Raw genomic sequence first — 18,557 nt, 5'->3', positions numbered from 1 at the left:
TTAAAAAATCAGTATTAAGCGATAAAGAATTTATTGGCTTTTCATCGTCGTAAGGGCTGTCTCGGTCGAACGACACATTACTAAACAGGGTTTAAAGTAACGAATCGTATTTTGGCGAATTCTAGTGTATTAGCTCATCAGTGCCTTTTATGAATATGTGAACAAATCAAAGTAGACGGCCGCTGATTTCTTCCATGTTTCTTTTATCCAGCGGTACTTTTGACAGTTGCATTATATCTGCGTATACGCTAATAATGTTAACATTCCTTGAGCTAGTGCGCTAGTGCGTCCACATTGATGGCTCGCGGTTGACGTAGCTGGTGAGCGCTCTTTATCCGTGAGACCACACTGCTACAAGTGCGACGTCTGAAACCAAGACGCTTTCAGATGCCTTCGTTTCATGCACTCGCGTTGTCACAGCTCCTGCTCCAGCTTCAGAATGTGCTTTCTGCTTTTATGCAGGACTCTGAGAAGGGGAGCCACGCAAGCTTTGCGCGAAGCAAAGAAAACGAGCCGGCGGCTGTGACTGGACTCGGCGGCATGGGGCCTTCGACTCATCCAGCTGCCACCATCGAACCAGTGCCTGGTGTAGACCAAGGCAACTCGCGGCCAACGAAACGCCAGGGAGCCAAGACATCTCGCCGCCGCGGAGCTCGTCGAGAAACTTCGGAGGATGGTACCACATCTTGTGAGTATGCACCTTCTTACGGCCTTCTCAGCGTCTCATAGCGCCCGTTATCTCCTCCAAAGAAATGTCGACCTCCAAAAAATATCAAGATGCGACTCTTAAATTTAAGTTTAACGCCGACTAAGCATGCCCATACAGGCTAAAGGTCAGTTGGTGCGTGTGGGTGTGCGTGTGCGCGTGTGTGCGCGTGCGTGCGTCCGTGTGTGTGCACGCGCGCCGGTTGGGCGAAGCGTTTAAAGTAGAACATGTGAGGTAATAGCGTGACAGGGGCAGTGTTGGAAGCGAAACTTCTGCACACGCCCAATCATCAACCAATGACAGCAATATGAAAGATGAGAGTACCTGTCACAAGGTATGCCTGCTCGCTCATCCAGTCACGTAGCCTTCGCCGCCGTCTTCAATTCTGCCACGTGCAGGAAGCATACAGGCTGCGTCACCATTGCGTAGACCGATTGAGCAGTGTGCACTAATCGTTGAAAACGGAATTCAAACAATAACAACTGACTTTTTAATGAAATGAAGGCCACTCCTGTCTGTGTGTTTTTGCTGCAATAGCGGAAGTCCGCCGATCACTAACTTCGGATACAAAGAACGCAATCCGCGTGACCACCACGTTAATTTGTACGTTCGAGTGACTGTACTTTTTTCCCCTTGAAATACGTGCTGCTACCTCGCGTGTCATTGGTTATGTTCACATCCAAAAGGTACGTTTCGTCAAAAGGAATAGTGGCATGACATAGAAAGGCCGAAGTGCCTTGCCAGAGTTACTGTTATGCTGCTTATTAGTCATACAAAATCGTGTAAGGCCCGTTTCACATGCATGCGATTTTCGCATGCGACACTGCGAATTCCGTCGGTCTGCGACCGGGGAGGGCCGTCGGTCTATTCGCAGACGGCTTGCGATCGAGTTCCACCCGGTTGGAATTCAGTCGCCGCGTTGGTTTGTTCGCTCTGCGACTGACCAAAGGGGAGCATCTTAACTTGTGGTCCCGTGCCACCGCCGCCGGAAGTTCAGTACCGGAAGCGGCGAAGCCCCAAATGCAAACGGTGTTTTGGAGCGCTGTACGCACGTGGCCGCACAGTCGGTGTTGTGGTTTTTCGAGCGCAGGCAGGGGCTACTAGTCGATATGGCATTCCGCGCTGCGTCAAATGAACTGCTTATCGACGAAGTTGCCAAGCGACCGATTTTATGGAATGTGTGTTCTAACGAATACAGGAAAAATTCCGACCAGACCGGTATACGGGAGGAGATTCGCGATGCCCTTCGACAGATCGAACCCACAGGTACGTACAATTTTTTTTTGTCTTCTGTTTCTGTTTTTGCAAACGGGTGTGGATTGCAGTGCCGAAGCTCTAACCGCGAGCGATTGTGATTTTTCTTATATGACAGTATACGGCAGGCGCATGTGAGTAGCTGCACACGTGGATTCTCGGCGTTTTTCAGCCGCACGTTCTGCATCGTTCCGTTTTGCGAGGAAATAAACACATCACTAAAGCACAATATACTGCACTCGTTATTAAGAGAGAAAGCGCGTATAGGCAAAACAATTCCATTTGAATGTGCGACCGACTCGCTCAGCAGCACGTGCTCTCTAAATACTGTGCCCGGCTCGAGTCATGCAAACTTTTTCTCCTCGTTTGTTTACCCTCTGCGCACCCATGTTGGCTTTGCACTTGCATTCCGGGGGGAAAAAAAGTAAATTTAGACTATCGTGAAGGGAAAACAAAAATCTGACGGCCTTTGTTCACGTGCGGAAGAGGCTTGTTTTTTTCTTATTAATTTTTTTTGCCTAAATCTGCACTTTCTTTGTTCATGGCGGGGGGCCACGCCAGTACTCGTTTCGGTACGGCACAATCATGACTTATTTCACCGCTGACTGCAAGATTAATGCTCCAGTCTCTGCCACAAATTCCAATGGTGGTGAAGTGGAAAAATATCCGCGTGCTGTAAAATGTCAATGCGCACTAAAATAACTTAAATTATCACAATTATTCTGGGTCGTTTTGAGGTGCTGATATTTCTCTGCTGCCAAACGTCGAAAAACTCATCACCGATTCTATTCGCGAACCGCTTAGTGCATGTTCACTGTTACTGGAGCGTGCAGTCCGGTCCATGCTTTGTTCGTCAGAGCTAACTCTGGGAACATGCTATACGCTTTGTGGCACACGCTGGAATTCATTTAAGTTTTTTTGTTAATTGTTTTCCTTAACTAATTTTAACATTTTTTTCAGTAACTGTGGACGTTGTGCAAGGCCGGTGGAGAAACCTAAAAGACACGTACCGCAGAAAACTCAGAGATATCCTGAACTGCACAAGAAGCTAAGCAGGGGCCGTGCCCAAGAGCAAGGCCTGGATATACCTAGAAAGAATGCGTTTCCTCAAAGACCAAATGGATATGCGGCAGTAAGTAGCACTGCAATATCTACAACCACACACTTTGCACAGATTAGATTTTACTTGCTTGTGTTCACCTTGAAGTATACAAAAATGAGAAATTGATGTTTTGCAAACATTTTTGCTTGGTGCATTCTTCATCTAATATAAATGTGTGCGTTGTTTTACGGGTTATTTGATTTAATTCACATACATGAATGGTAGGTTTGTAGACAGGCGGGTGTAATTCGCATGCTCTCGGCAAGGCGTGGTTTTCACAGGGCTGCCGCCAAACTCAATAAGCGAATTGCTATGTTCACTATGTAAACACTGTTTATGTATGGCGTTTCCTGCAGAGGACACAGCAGTATAGAGCCTGAGGTTGTCCTTGAAGAGGAAGAGGCAAGCCCGCGGCCACATTCACCAGCACCGTCCTTTGAGGAAACTTTTGTGGACCCTGACCACGTATCCACCGACCAAGAGTCCACCGGCCATCCGCAACCCACTGCTTCACATGAACAGAATAGGACTTGTGCCTCAACGTCCTCAGAGGCAAATGTGCCCCAGAGGCCTAAGACGCGTAGAAACGAGCTGGATACAGTAAATGCCCGGCTTGATGTTGTAAGGAACGCCTTAAGTGCCCATACGGCAGCAGGCAGCGATGAATATTTTTTGCTGTCATTAAAGCCATACCTATAGCCAGGGGCACTATCCACCCCATTTGATTGTCTCTCCACAGTAATGTAAATACAAGGTCTGTCCTGAAAGTAATGAAACAAGTCGCAGCTTGGCGCGCGTGCACTAGATTGGGAAACTGGTTTTGAAGGAAGGAGGGGGAACCTTCAGCTTCACAATGCAACGGGCTCAGTTGGCTTCGAGTAAGCAAAGCGACTGGAGATTTTTTAGCGTGTGCCCCTGTTTCATCACTGCATCATAGAAACCATGGAGCGAACTGTGGAACAGCGAAATGCTCTGAAGCTTTGCATTAAACTGAGAAAGTCACCTACCGAGACATTCGACATGATTAAGACAGCATGTGGTAATGATACAATGTCCAGATCGTTAGTGTTCCGACGGCACAAAGCATTTGCAAGCGGCCGTGAAAACGTTCAGGACGACACAATCAACATTACCAACCGTAACCGTCGTTGACGGGCGCCCGGACCCTTGCTCGTCGTGGTCTTCACGGCCGCTTGCAAATGCTTTGTGCCATTGTAACACTCACGATCTGGAAATTGTATCATTCCCACATCCTGTCTTGATCATGTCGAATGTCTCGGTAGGCGACTTTCTCAATTTAATACAAACCTTCAGAGCGTTTCGCTGTTCCAGAGTTCGCTCCGTGGTTTCCGCGGCGCAGTGACGAAACGGGTGCACGCTGAAACATCTCCAGTCGCTTTGCCTGATCGAAGCCAACTGAGCCGTTGCATTGTGAAGCCGAAGGTTCCCCTCCTTCCTCCAAAACCGGTTTCCCAATCCAGTGCATGCGCAAGCTGCGACTTGTCTCATAACTTTCAGGGCTGAACCTGTAAATACAGTATACGTAAATAAAATTAAGAATCCAGTCATGCAAATAAATGCAGTGTGCAATGCTTTTTGCTTCACCTGTGAATCACAATACATCAATAAAAAACATTAAATGCCAAAGAACGTGAAGACACCACAAGTGGACCGTTTATTGGACCACATATTGTTACGTGGCGACCAGCTGAAGAATGAGGCGAGATGAGCGATGGCAATGAGATGGTTTAATGAGAGCTGGCCTAGCGCAAGCGCTCCGTCCGTGCCACTGCCAGCTTCGTTGTTTCATCTTTTTCGTCATAGTGTAAGTTTTATTCAAACCGTGCCTTTCGGCCTTATGACTAAAAAACCACAACAGACGCAGGACAGAGGGAGAAGACAACACAGGGTGTTACTTACAACTGAAATTTTATTGGAAAACAGCATAATGACACCAAAACTAAAATGGAACGCTCCTGATAATGATAACAATCCAGGTTCAGAAACACAGAAAACAAACGCTCGTGAAAGTGATGCCACAGAATGAACATAGATATACCATTATGCAACAAAACTCGGACTGCAAGAAAACGCAGTTCTTTTTGCGAGACAGCTAGCGAAGGAGAACTAACATATTTGTCAGGTTGTGAACGTAAAATGGCCACTCCCTCTCAAATCTCTTTCAAGTTGACCCTTCCTCCTTCTTATCATCAGTGTGCGGCTCAAATAAGGGTAACAACCTTCACAACTGCGACAGTGAACTGGCAGATTTGAGCCGCCAGCCTCCTCTAAGGAACACGCATGCTCTCTTAAACTAACGCCTGTTGTGCATTCTGCACTCTTATTCTTTTCTAAGAGCTTCTTTGCACTCTTGCCTAGTTTCAAGTTCCCCTCCCCCACCATTGCACGCAGTTTCGAAAGTTTACATGGCACTGAAAAAACTGTCAGTGCCATATGTGCCTGAAATTTTCTTAATGTGGTGTGAAATCTTATGCAAGTAGATAGTTCTGCAGCTTATTGACAAGGGAATCAGCAACTGCTCGTAACAGTGGGTTCGGAAAGCCTGCATTTTCTATCCGCTCCACCTGGCAGGCAAAACTAGAGTGCAGGTTATGTACACATGGCTTTAAAAGCGCTAATCGCAGACATGAAGAGGCTATACCCCTTTTTATCGCCTTAGAGTGGGAAGAATCAAAGGGCAACAAGGCTTTTCTAGACCTGGGTTGGAAGCCCCAGGACATATTCAGAGTGACTAAAAAACAACTCCAAGTCTAAAAACTGGATTGACTGATCCTGGGGTAGCTCGAGGGTAAATTTAAGAGTGCTAGAGCAACTGGAAAAACAAACTAAAACCTCGTGAGCTACTTTAGATAGCACGTCATTAGGTGAAAGCTTTACAATACATAAAAAACCGTCAACATATCTAAAGACATTTACAATGAAGAGAACAGAGCTTAAGTTTGAGCATACGCAGTCCAAATGGGCAAGAAAATTTCAGAAAACACAGGCGCCACACTGGAACCAATAAAATATTCCTTTCTTTTGGACATACAAGTCATCGTCCAAGGAAACAATAGTGTAACCTAGATAAAAACTAAGCATCTCAAGAAAAGAATCAGGTGATACGCCATAGTAATTCTGAAACCCAACAGTGCCGCCGACATCTGACTTTTTTAGTCATAATGTCGCACCAACTGGCCTACAACTTTACCCTGTTAATCCTTACGGCCGCAGCCCAGCACTGGCTTGTTGCCATGGCACAGCACCTTGATGGGTAGAAAAATATTCGCAAAAAATGTCTCTTTCTTCCGCCGCAGCTCTCGAGAAGTTGTGGCCCGCAGGAGGTTGCAGTTCAATCATTGCAGAGCCCCCGTCGGCTTCAAGGTTGGTGCGCCACTGGCCCTTCGCGACATTTCCGAAGCTATCTTCTTGATCGATGTACAGTGGATCCACAAAAACTGTCCTTCATAAAAAAATTGTGAAGCACACACGTGGCAAGGATGACGTAGTCGACATTTTCCGGCTTTAAATTAATAACACGCCGGAAAATCCCAAACCTTGAGGCCATTACACCAAAGGCGCTTTCCACGCACCTCCTGCAAATAAATAGCAATGAGTAATACATGTTCTCAGGGAAGCACTTTTTGGTTAGATTACCTAGCTCGGCTTAGGCGGTAATTGAAGATCCTTTTCTCTTCGGCCTGACATCTTCCCGAGTACGGCCGCAGGAAGTCGGGCCGAAGCTGGAAGGCTTCGTCCCCCCAAAAAACGTGGGGTGCAATTGTCCCGGAACCTGGGAGCTGCCTGGGGGATGGCAGACCTAGAACTCCTCTTTCGAGGCAGCTGCCAAACCTTTAGGCACTCAAGGTCCCTCCATCGCTCTGCCGGCCATAGCCGCCGACGTCAACCGTAACAAATCTCAGGTTGCTGTCGGCGACAGCGATCAGCACGATGGAGTACGTGCACTGCAAGTAACCAGCACCATAAGAATTGCTGTTAAAATTGACAAATTACAATTAGTACCATATAGTTGTAGTACAGGCTCCCAGAGCGTGATGGGGCCTGGATTTGCACATGCTTCCCATCAACTGCACCCACGCAGTGAGGAAAATTCCACTTGTGAGGGAAACCTGCCGCCACCTCTAGCCACTTTTCGGTGGTTGGCATCTGAAACAGAAATTGGCCATGACATAAGGCGCGCAGTTATACGGGCCATAGTGAAGTGCACGCCATTTTCAGTATTAAATGAGGCAGCTAAGCATAGCAGATATAGGTAGACAAATAGCTATGATACATATATGACTAAGAAAGTAAGCACGACCTTTAAATGGAACTGCAATGCCTCATACCTTTAAGCAGACAGGCTGCAGCACCTTCCATAGCAATCTGCACGTAAAGTGGACGATCCCTGCTACGGTTGAAATTCCCACCCTAAAACAGAGGGCGACATCTTGCATTTGCATGCCAGGTGACAAGTATCTGAAAACAGAAATGGAAGAGACTGTCAGTGCAAATGTAACATTTGTGGCTGTGCGCAAAACAAGAAAACTTGAGTACCTCCCATTAAAATAATTGTGGCCTATTCACGTGATTGTCGCGTAAGCGATTACCTAATACATCCTGACAGCAGTTTCCCCGGAGAAAAAAATTACTGAGAAGCAGTCGCACAAGAATCCTGCAACCAACCTACTGACCTCAGAGTGATGGCCAGCCTCATCCGAGAAGGGAGCGGCTCACGAACGCAGTGCTCCTTCGTAAGCGCTTCCTCAAGAAGCGCATGTAGCTCCTCAAACCGTTCCGGAGTCATTTTGTGGTACTTCCGGAAATAATCCCGGTCTCCGGACATCAGAAGTGGCATCTGCAGAGAGCAGCGTGCGCGTAGAAGCACATACGTTGAAAGCACGCTGTGCAAAGTATATACGCTCTGCCAAATATATATTTCAACTCACGGCAATATAGAACTCTGACTCCGACTTTCGGTTTTCCCAGATAGGTCGAACCCAACAACGCCTCGGGCTCCACAGGCTCTCCAGAAGTTTTTTCTTTCTCCAGCAGGAAGTACTCCTCCAGTAGCATCAGCCGCCAATGGCGGGAGTCGAGCGGAGACGCGACCGCTGGAGTGTCGACGTCGTCGTCGCTGTCTTCCTGAAGAAGCAGCGCCTTCTACAATACTCATGGAGAATAAGATGCCGAACGCTATTGGGACAGAGCGTTGATGCCATCGCAGGGGTTGAGGAACTTACGGAGCTGAGTTATCGCGCGAGTGCACACTCCAAGCTCCGCCAGTGGAAAGACAAAGAGCGAGCAGACGCTCTGTTGGCTGGCGCTATTTTCACGTCCCGGCAGTTTCAAGCAGCGCAACAACGTAATTGTTGATTAATACAAAATCATTTATTCCATTGAAAACATGTGAAAGGTTTTGTCATAACTAAAAACACGCATAAAAATTACAGCGTCGACACACACCCTGCTGTGTTAATATTGCAATTGACCAACGGTTGCCTATGCATGCATCAAGCAACCCTGTGTGTCGCTCTAACCGAATTCGGTGTGTCGGTGTTGCATGTGAAAGCAGTGACCGAAAATCGCACTGCGGCTACACCGACTCACCGAATATTTTCGATCCAGTCGCATGTATGTGAAACGGGCCTAAGGCGGTAGGTGAAAAAGTTTTGGTCCGGATGAGCTTTTGAAGTGTGGTGGGGACATAGTCACGCAAACTTCTCCGTAACTGTCGCGTAGTCCACTTTGTGAGAAAGGGTAAAAGGAAAGTAATTTAACTATCCCGCTCTGGAAAGGCACCAGGATCTGTCGCGCAGTCCCCTTTGTGACGAGAAAGTTAAAAAGGAAAGTATTTTAACTATCCCGCTCTGGAAGGGCGCCAGGATCTGTCGCGTAGTCCCCTTTGTGACCAGAAAGTTAAAAAAGAAAGTATTTCAACTATCCCGCTCTGGAAGGACGCCAGGATCACGCTGGCAGATAAGGGAAGAAGAATGTAAACCGAGGAGAACAAATTGGAGAACGCTCAAGCTTCGCCTTTAAGAGTGGAACGTGACAGCGCGTCGCAGCACTGCCAGGGAGTCCACGGAACGCCATCGCCCGTTCGGCGCGACGCCTTGCCCGTTAGACAAATCGCTTTGCTAGGTGCGGTGAAACGGACGCGCGGAGCGGCAAACCACGTAGAAGCGCTGCCAGGCCCCTTGCCGAAACTCGCGGGACTCAAGTTGCAGTCGTAGTTCGTCGGCACATCGTTAATAATAATAATAATAATTGGTTTTTGTAGGAAAGAAATGCCGCAGTACCTGTCTCATATATCGTTGGATACCTGAACCGCGCCGTAAGGGAAGGGATAAAGGCGGGAGTGAAAGAAGGCACATCGTTCTCGACAAACCCGATGCCCCGAACGCCAGCATAGCTTCCGCGCCGAACGAACGGGCAGCAAGCCGCAAGCTTCGTGGTGAACGCGCTTTGGATGCGCACTGCGTTGTTCGCCGCTCACCGCGTCATTCCTGCGTGCCGCCCCACGGCGCCCGAACGAGACGTGCGGGAGGCGCTGCCGTCGCGCACCATCTGTTGGGGCAGTGGCGTACATTGCAAGGAGTGCGAGGAGGAGATTTTTCGCTCCTCTCTGCGCCCGAACTAGATGAGCGGGATGCGCTGCCGTCTAGCGCTATCTGTTGGGGCAGTGGGGTACATTGCGAGGAGATTTTTCGCTCCTCTCTGCGCCCGAACTAGACGAGCGGGAGGCGCTGCCGTCTAGCGCTATCTGTTGGGGCTGTGGGGTACATTGCGAGGAGGAGATGTTTCGCTCCTCTCTGCGCCCGAACTAGACGAGCGGGAGGCGCTGCCGTCTAGCACTATATTTTGGGGCAGTGGGGTACATTGCGAGATTTTTCGCTCCTCTCTGCGCCCGAACTAGACGAGCGGGAGGCGCTGCCGTCTAGCGCTATCTGTTGGGGCTGTGGGGTACATTGCGAGGAGGAGATTTTTCGCTCCTCCCTCCACCCGAACTAGACGAGCGGGAGGCGCTGCCGTCTAGCGCTATCTGTTGGGGCAGTGGGGTACATTGCGAGGAGATTTTTCGCTCCTCTCTGCGCCCGAACTAGACGAGCGGGAGGCGCTGCCGTCTAGCGCTATCTGTTGGGGCAGTGGGGTACATTGCGAGGAGAGTTTTCGCTCCTCTCTGCGCCCGAACTAGACGAGCGGGAGGCGCTGCCGTCTAGCGCTATCTGTTGGGGCAGTGGGGTACATTGCGAGGAGGAGACTTTTCGCTCCTCTCTGCGCCAGAACTAGACGAGCGGGAGGCGCTGCCGTCTAGCGCTATCTGTTGGGGCAGTGGGGTACATTGCGAGGAGATTTTTCGCTCCTCTCTGCGCCCGAACTAGACGAGCGGGAGGCGCTGCCGTCGAGCGCTATCTGTTGGGGCTGTGGGGTACATTGCGATGAGGAGATTTTTCGCTCCTCTCTGCGCCCGAACTAGACGAGCGGGAGGCGCTGCCGTCAAGCGCTGTCTGTTGGGGCAGTGGGGTATATTGTGAGGAGGAGGATTTTTCGCACACGGCCAACGCCGCCGACGCCGACACCGGCTTTTCTGCGACACGAGCTCCTTAACGCTGTCGCATTAAAAAGGATGGATGGATGGAGTGGGATGGGATGGGATGGATGGATGGAATGGATGAATGGAATGGATGGATGGAATGGCTGGATGGTTTGATGGGATGGATGGGATGGAATGGAATGGAATGGATGGAATGGAATGGAATGGATGGATGGATGGATGGATGGATGGATGGATGGATGGATGGATGGATGGATGGATGGATGGATGGATGGATGGATGGATGGATGGATCGATGGATGGATGGATGGATGGATGGATGGATGGATGGATGGATGGATGGATGGATGGATGGATGGATGGATGGATGGATGGATGGATGGATGGATGGACGGATGGATGGACGGACGGATGGATGGATGGATGGATAGATAGATGGGCGGACGGACGGACGGACGGACGGATGGATGGATGGAAACTTTATTCATCAAGAGAATCCGAGGCCCGCAGGTCTCCTGGGTCTCCGCACGACCCCACTGGCAGTCCAGAGGTTCATGTGGTGTTGGTCCATGACGTATGCGGCCCGGCTCATTGCGATCTTCTGCCTGGCGAGGTACGCTGACCATCGTGAGGTCTCCCTGTCCTCCCAAGTTCGGAGAGGCACCGGACCGGCGAGGCCAGGGGAGGCCGGGCATGATAAGAGTATGTGGGTAATGGTGGCCTTGGGTGGGAGCACAAAATGCATATTGGGGTACCGGCATAAATTTAGAAAGAATGGCTGGTCTAGGCAACGTTCCCGCCTGCAGGCGACGCCAAACTGACTGTTCTCTGCTAGTGAGGGATTGGTTGGGTGGCGGGTAGTTTTGACGCTTAGCGCGGGATTTTGCGGTGACATCTGCAAAGGAGTGCATAAGCTCCTTTGAGAAATTCTCCACTATGTCCGCCTGTGGCCGGTTTCTAGACCTTCGGGCTAAGGAGTCGGCGGCCTCGTTTCCGAGATTAACCGAGTGCGCAGGTACGCTGATGAGCTCAGCGCGTCGGAAGAGGTGGCGGGTGGGCATGTGCAGCAGGCATTGCGCAGTGGGATGAACCCTGCCCATGCCAAAAATTTAGAATGGCGGTTTTTGAGTCACTAATATTGTAACGGGCGTATGTGTATGCCAGAGCAATGGCTATAGCGGTGTCCGCGGCTTCCTCAGAGGTGGTGCCTGAAGGAAGCTCGAAAGTTAGGGGTGTTATGTGTGGGTTGTGGATAACCGCTGTGGCTCTGTGCTCATCGCAGGCGGCATGCGTCGAAACAATATCAGGCTCATTCCCGTACCAGCTGTGCAGCGCTGCCGCGCGCGCCTTCCTGCGACCTTGGTTATGATGGGGGTGCATGTTCCTGGGTAATGGTACGACATATTAAAGTCTGAATGTGGGTGGGGGATGTTCTTATTGATGGGTTGTTTGCAGGGATAGTGATGCCTAGCTGACTGAGTATGCGTCGTCCGGTTCTGTAGCGTGTAGTCTATTATGATATCAAGAGTTGTACGAAAACTCGTTTGGTCGGGGTGAATCATAAAACGGGACATTGAAGACGCCGACGATTGAAGGCGCACAGTCTATAATAATGTGCTTGTAAGTTGGCGTCGCGATGTTCATGTGGGGTGTTATGATCTCCGACTTCGAGCAGTTTTTCGTTTCTAGTGTTTTTTTTGGTAATTTAGGTGCTCATTTGTGGCTTGCCGAATCAAGGAGTCTGTTTGCTGGACCTCACTGGTTGTTAGTTTCAGGTATGGCGTAGCATAAAAAATTCGGCTGGGGGTATAGGCGCGCACTACGCGAAGGTTGTCCGCCTCTCTCAGCCCATGTGCGCGTCCAGCCACCCTTTCTATGAGTTGCGTGGTGGCTGCGATGGCCTTTTTCAGTCGCCTAATTGTGTCTCTGTTTTTTACATCCCGTTGAAGGTACAGTCCTAGAATGCGTACGGTATGAACCTGGTGTATTTGTCTGCTCTGAATTCGGATTTCTATGGGGGTTTGGTAATTCTGTACCTTAGGAGGTATGACGAGTAATTCTGAATTTTCTGGCCAGCACACTAGTCCGATTCTTGAGGTGAGTTCAGTAATGGTGTCTGCTGTCGTTTGTAGCGTGGCTGAGCTGCATAGCACTACAAACGCAACATGACTCTACAATGTAGAACTGCGCCCTCAGTTACGCTATCCAGAGATGAATGGCGAAATGTCTCAAACTGCACTGCTTTATTCACTCGCTGTGTAAGTCTTCGATTCCTGCATCAGAAGCTAGCCGAAAATGGGGAGCGGATATATGGGATGTGCTCTCTAAGCCTTACTGTCCCATAATTCACACTTGTAAATAAGTCTAACCGTCGGTCCTACGTGGTAGCAACAAGACTAGGGGTGCGCAAATCACGTCGTTGTGCGACTGGAGGTCGTATGTAAACATAATGGTGGACCACTGATTTCAGCTGTGATATAATTGTATTTCGCTGTGGGAGGTGCCACCAAAAGCTCACCTACATGTGCGTATATCAGTTAAAGAAACGAAAAAAAAACTGCTGTGCTTCTGAGGCGCCCTTTTCGTTATGTATAATTGGTAGTACTAACCAATATAACAAACCAAATTTAGATTATGGTCCAGAAAATCCGTTTCAAATTATAGAGCAAATTTTACTTTCTGCCTCACTCAGGAATTTCAGCTGTGTGTGTGTGTGTGTGTGTGTGTTCAATTTTGCAGCTGTGGCCTCTTCAACGGTGGATGGAGAGAGTGTCGCGCGGTCGACGAGCGGGCGGCCACTACGCAGCGCTGCTATTGGGAAGAACTACAGGGAGTCAGACATTTGAAAGTGAGCGGCGAGACTTGCTGTTTAGAAGCTACGTTATACTGAAAAGGCGAATGATAACTGGGTTCTTAAATTGGGTTCGGCTTTTTGTGCTATGAGAACAAAATTTTACGTCATAGAGTCTAAGGTGAGAAAAAGAAACGCCATCGCGTTGTGCCAACTTTGTGGTAACTGCCGATCATTCGATTTTTTCTTTTTACAAATCCAAATGAAGTGCAGTAGGAAGAGACGCTATTTTTGTAGTTTGGGCCCGTCCGTAGAGGAGCTGTGAAAGCCGGAACCTTGCACCTCCCACTGTGTAGCAGAATGTATGACAATGAAGTGACGGCATGAGTGATTTGCTCGCGGGCACTCGCTGATGCGGTCACCATGCGTTCGTAACATGCACTTCATCCAGAACCGATTTAGCTTAATAAAACAACGAACAACACTCGAAAAATTACATAATCAACCCATTTGCTACATCTGCGCCAACGGAAATTTTGTCGCATTTCGCGTTAATTACTTTGTCACTTTGTCATAATTAATGTAGTGCATCGTATGTTCTTTTTCGTTTTCTGCAGGAAACTTCGGCGGCCATGACATCTGGAAAAATTATTGGACAATTCGACACTGGTTGTTTTGAATACACTCTCATGGCTCCTTGCAATATGTGATTACTGGACCCAAAGCTTTCACGCTAGTGCATGAAGCCCTCTTTATCTCTTACATTACTTTAATTAGTCAGATTAGGAGCGCAACACATTCGAAATAGAGTTCAAATACGCAATTTTTCATTATTTCGCGTTTCCTATTCACTTTTCGCCAGTTTTACATTTTCTATCATTGCGTTCTTTCCATTCGTGAACTGCAGTTTGGATTGCCAATCCTGCTTTAGCTTCTGGTGGCTCTTTTAATGTTCTTAGTGCTTTATAATGTTTTATTATCTTTTAATTGTCTTAATTGTTGCATTTTACTTTCTTTTAATGTTTAAGTGCCGTCAAGGGACAGCCCTCACGCACCCACGATTATGCCGCCCACAATCGTGCAATAAAGTGATCGGAAAAATGGCTTTATCATAACTGCCTCCCAAAAGAGTTCTCAATACCTTGCATCTCTAACTGCCGTATTCACAAACGGGCCTTACCTTTACCTTACCTTCACTCGAGAGGCGACTTTCGTAAAGGTTACCGAAAGTGGAAGGTACGGGAAAGGCGAAGCCGCGTTTCAGAAACCTACCTTTCGGCGTCCATACGGACAGCGCCCTTAACCGCGGAAGTAAGAGGCTTGGTTGCGAGGCTTAAAAAAATTAAAGCTTCCGTCATTAGTGCTTGCACTCATCACTTTTTTCTATCCCATATAAAGTAGTTAAAAAAATACGGGAGATACATTTATTAGGCGAATTTAGGAAACTTGGTTCTAATTTTGACGCACGCTTTTTTATCTAGCCACAATGATAGCCTGCCGTCGCTATAAGAAGCTTATTTGAGCCGACGTCCGTTTTTGTTTATTTTCGTGTGCCTCGTGTGTTGTGCGTGTGCTTTGTGCGTTGTGCTTGTGCGCTTGTGCTTTTTGGTTGTTTGTGTTTTCTTTAATTAGTAAATCTAGAATTTAAGTTTTCTGTATATATTATATTGAATTTTACTGCCTGTTTATTTGTTTGTAACACGTGTAAGCGGAGCAAAAAAAAAAGGAACAACGTTTACGGAGAGCGAGCGCCGCGTCCTGACGGACTTGGTAAATACGCACAAGTCTGTGATCGAATGCAAAAAGAGCGACGGGGCCTCCCTGGAGAGAAAGAAGACCTGGAAGCTGCTCACTGAGCAGTACAACTGCCGCACCGACGTTCGGCCCCGCACTGAGGCCCAGCTGCGCAAGTGCTGGGACAACTTAAAAGAAAAGTGGCGAAGAGCGAAGGCAGCAGACGTGAAAGCCATTTTCGGCACAGGTGAGGTCTGCTTTCATTATTTTGCTTTTTAAAAAAAAGCAATTGCTTGCTTTCTGCCTCCATCATCGTATTTAATTTTGTCATCTTTTGTGGTTTCTGCGAAGCAGCCTTCCGCAACATGGATGGCGACGTGAAAGCGATGTCAAGGAACAACACACGCACTCATGTTGTACATTTTCTGGTCCCGTTTCGTTGTTCATTTTCTGGCGCCGTTCTTGCTCGTTTCGCTGAAGTCATTGTTTTCATGTGACATTTGCCTCGTTTGTAGGCGCTCGAAAATTAAAGAATATTCAGTAACAATATTGCCTAATTTCTGTGCCCTTTCTCAGGGGGCGGACCGCCACCACCCAGCCAGCTGGACGAAGAGTTACACCGCGTTGGAGACGTGGCGTCCCATATGGGAACGAGGGTATATAACCCATTTGACACTGACGGCAGCCACTACAGCAACAGCGGGCCTTTGCAGTGCACCCCGACCGTTGGCGCACTGCTGGAGGCGACGCAGTCCGAGCCACAGGCGGAGGCTGATGGTATGATTTTTGCTTGTGTACTTTTAAATATATATCCGATTATACACTCCGGCGTGAAAGCTAGGCAACAGTTTAGGGCATGTGTGTATTGGAAATATCGCTCATAATAAATCTTAGAAGTTTTTTAATCATTTCTCGCGCAATATTGATTGTGAATAAAACGTGTCAATTCACCGGGTTATTCTGCTGTGTCAGCCACGCAACTGAAACACAAATTAAGCTGTGAGCATGGGATGCGCAGGGGTCATGTTATTGAATCGGGAAGTAGGAATAAAAATTGCGGTCACACTTGCTTAGCCGGCACCAACTTTTTAGCCATCATCCAACAAATGAGAGCATATTACTGCATAGTTGAACTTCCTGCACAGTGAGCAGGAGCAAGATAAGCCCTGCATATTGCAAGAGATTTTAACCTCAGCATGGCCATGTCTTTATTCCTTAGCCTTTGAAAAGACAAACTCCAGCATGCCTTGTTCAGGCGGCCTTCCACTTGCTGTTACCTAGAGCATGGAAGTTTAGGGATGAACGACTGAAGATGGGATCTTGCAGCCTCATTGGGACTGAAAAAGAAAAGGCAGAACAGGGACAAGCAGTTTCTAAATTTGTTGCAGATATTTTGGGATTATGTTGCTCAGTGCAATTTACCTGCCATAATAATCTGTGCTTAGCTGTGTGGTTTGCGGAGTGAGAGAATTGTGTTACTGTAATATCATCAAGTGCTATGCAATATGAATGCTAGCTGCGTGCTTTGCAAATATCAACATTCCCAGCCTGTACAGGTTCATCTGTGTACTCTATCAGTCTGATTATGCCGACGCTTGTGTTGTCATATTCAGCTGTCCAGCTTTGCCTTAACTTTTTTTTTCATACTACTCAAGATGACAAAAAGAAACATACCACCAGATGTTTGTTTCCATGTTGTCTTTTGTTTCCTACCTTTTCTAAGCCTGTGTAAATTTTTCTGGCATGGAATTATTTAAAAAGTGCCAAATAGTTGTTTATGGCTTCTAACATACAGCTGCTGCTGCTGCTGCTGCCTTACGGCGAACATGACTGCTGTTCTCTGTGCCTATGGCTACACATTCTGAATGCAACATTCTCATGCACTCAAGATAAGCTGGCATATGTGTGGCATTATGATGCTGTGCACACTACTACATCTCTTCTTGGATTGTAGTGTGATATTTTATTGTTATGAGCACAAGACTGATAGTTTAATGAAACAAGTTTAATTTACGAACAATTCTCCAGAGTTCGACTTCCCGTGGTGTCGAGCAACGAAAAACAGTCAAGCTGAAAGTGACGAGGCTGCTGAGGTTGCGGAGGTTGCCCCAGACGACCAGGAGGCCTACAGCAACCAAGACCTGCAGGAGCAACAGTGCAGCGACGGAGACCACAATGCGCCGATTCTGGCCACCACTTGTGAAGTCATTCTTCCTGCTGCACAGCCGGCTGGCTATCAGCGACGCAAGGCTGCGCCTGCCCCAAAAGAGTCTGTGTGCTTGCGACAGAGCTGAGTTCCCGTCTTGAGGCTGTGGTAGCAGAGAGCAAACGAAAAAGAGAAGAACATGTGTTAAGAGTGAAACACATGAAAGCAGAGCATGAGCTGCACATGAAGCATACAGTGGAGATGCATGCACTCTAGAGTGCGAACAAAAAGGCTAAAATGCAACTTTTGCAGCTGAAAATTGCTGTGTTGAGGAAGGAGCTGAACATAGAGTAACAATAAACACATTGTTTCTTGAAGAAGCGAGTCACATTCATTCATATTACCTAACATCATGGAATCGCAGCGCTAGCAGACAACGACACAGGGAGGACACAAACACACACTTGCGCTGAAACTTGCGTCGTTTGTGTCCTCCCTGTGTCCTTGTCTGTTAGCGCTGCGATTCCATGATGTTCGATCACCACCAACTCGCCCAGCAACATACCCTTCGTATTACCTAATTTTGTGTAAAGTGGTGCCGAATGTTGCTTCCCCTGCCTCCGGACCCACTTTGCGAGTCCAGAGGCAATGATTGCAGCTTTGGTTGAGGCTGTGGCTGCCGAGAGTTGCATGTGTTTGTGTGCAACAGAGCAGGAGGCATTTCCTCTGTAGCACGACGGCGGCCAAAATAGTGCAGTGCAGCACAAGCTGTTATTACGACTGCAGACATCCTGGTGTTGATTTGAAGCTTCATGTCCAGGCACGGGAATCTCCTCTTCCATATTCCAAGTGCCCTCTCCACAGTATTCCTCGTCTTGATCTGTGCCTTGCTGTATCTAAATGAAAACAAACGTTCCATAGGTTGAGAGCACCTGTTATGTTATTGTGAGGTCATATATTCTGCCAAATAGTTTCTGCTTACCGGTACTCTGGGCTGCCTCTCTGTCCTGATATCATGAGTTAAGGCCGGCACGCATACCTCATGTCGCCGAGAAGCACTCTTGGGATGGTTACTTCCACGTAGCAGAACCTTGCACGGCTGTCATGTGTAGACCCAGGCCAGCTCGCCACCACATCAAAAAAACTCCATCTGAGGGCGTGTTATTGCCTGCAGAAAATTTGCGAAGAAACAGTGTCGCAAACAAATTACACACAGCAATTCCTTTCCATTCAAGAATATTGCAGCTACATTGAACAGATGTGCAA

At 48.1% G+C, this 18,557-nt stretch overlaps 2 protein-coding genes across 2 annotated transcripts in view; both read left to right on the top strand.

Moving 5' to 3' along the window:
• Window positions 1–14,122, top strand: part of LOC144135487 (uncharacterized) — a 35,808-nt gene extending 21,686 nt beyond the window's left edge. The window contains exons 5-7 of the mRNA XM_077668142.1: window positions 463–688; window positions 13,360–13,468; window positions 14,029–14,122. Of these exons, the coding sequence (XP_077524268.1) occupies window positions 463–688; window positions 13,360–13,466 (333 nt within the window). The 3' untranslated portion in view covers window positions 13,467–13,468; window positions 14,029–14,122. The remainder of the gene's footprint in view (window positions 1–462; window positions 689–13,359; window positions 13,469–14,028) is intronic.
• Window positions 13,560–17,439, top strand: LOC144113448 (uncharacterized). Its single transcript, XM_077646535.1, has 4 exons — window positions 13,560–13,592; window positions 15,218–15,392; window positions 15,722–15,922; window positions 17,174–17,439. Exons 1-4 carry the CDS (start codon window positions 13,560–13,562, stop codon window positions 17,437–17,439), a joined length of 675 nt encoding a protein of 224 aa, XP_077502661.1.
• The last annotated feature ends 1,118 nt before the right edge of the window (window positions 17,440–18,557 follow it).

Source organism: Amblyomma americanum, chromosome 1 (genome assembly GCF_052857255.1).
Source record: "Amblyomma americanum isolate KBUSLIRL-KWMA chromosome 1, ASM5285725v1, whole genome shotgun sequence".
In the NCBI taxonomy this organism is placed as follows: Eukaryota; Metazoa; Arthropoda; class Arachnida; order Ixodida; family Ixodidae; genus Amblyomma; species Amblyomma americanum.
Note: the sequence above shows the minus strand (reverse complement) of the source record. Positions and strands in the feature narration are given on the sequence as shown.

What these genes read in the sequence shown, in the direction of transcription:
- LOC144113448 (XM_077646535.1), top strand. Translation starts at nt 13,560, where the DNA reads ATGAGAACAAAATTTTACGTCATAGAGTCTAAG. An exon ending in TTTACGTCATAGAGTCTAAG is followed by an intron (nt 13,593 to 15,217) that starts GTGAGAAAAAGA and finishes GAATGCAAAAAG; the next exon opens with AGCGACGGGGCCTCCCTGGA. An exon ending in GCCACAGGCGGAGGCTGATG is followed by an intron (nt 15,923 to 17,173) that starts GTATGATTTTTG and finishes ACAATTCTCCAG; the next exon opens with AGTTCGACTTCCCGTGGTGT.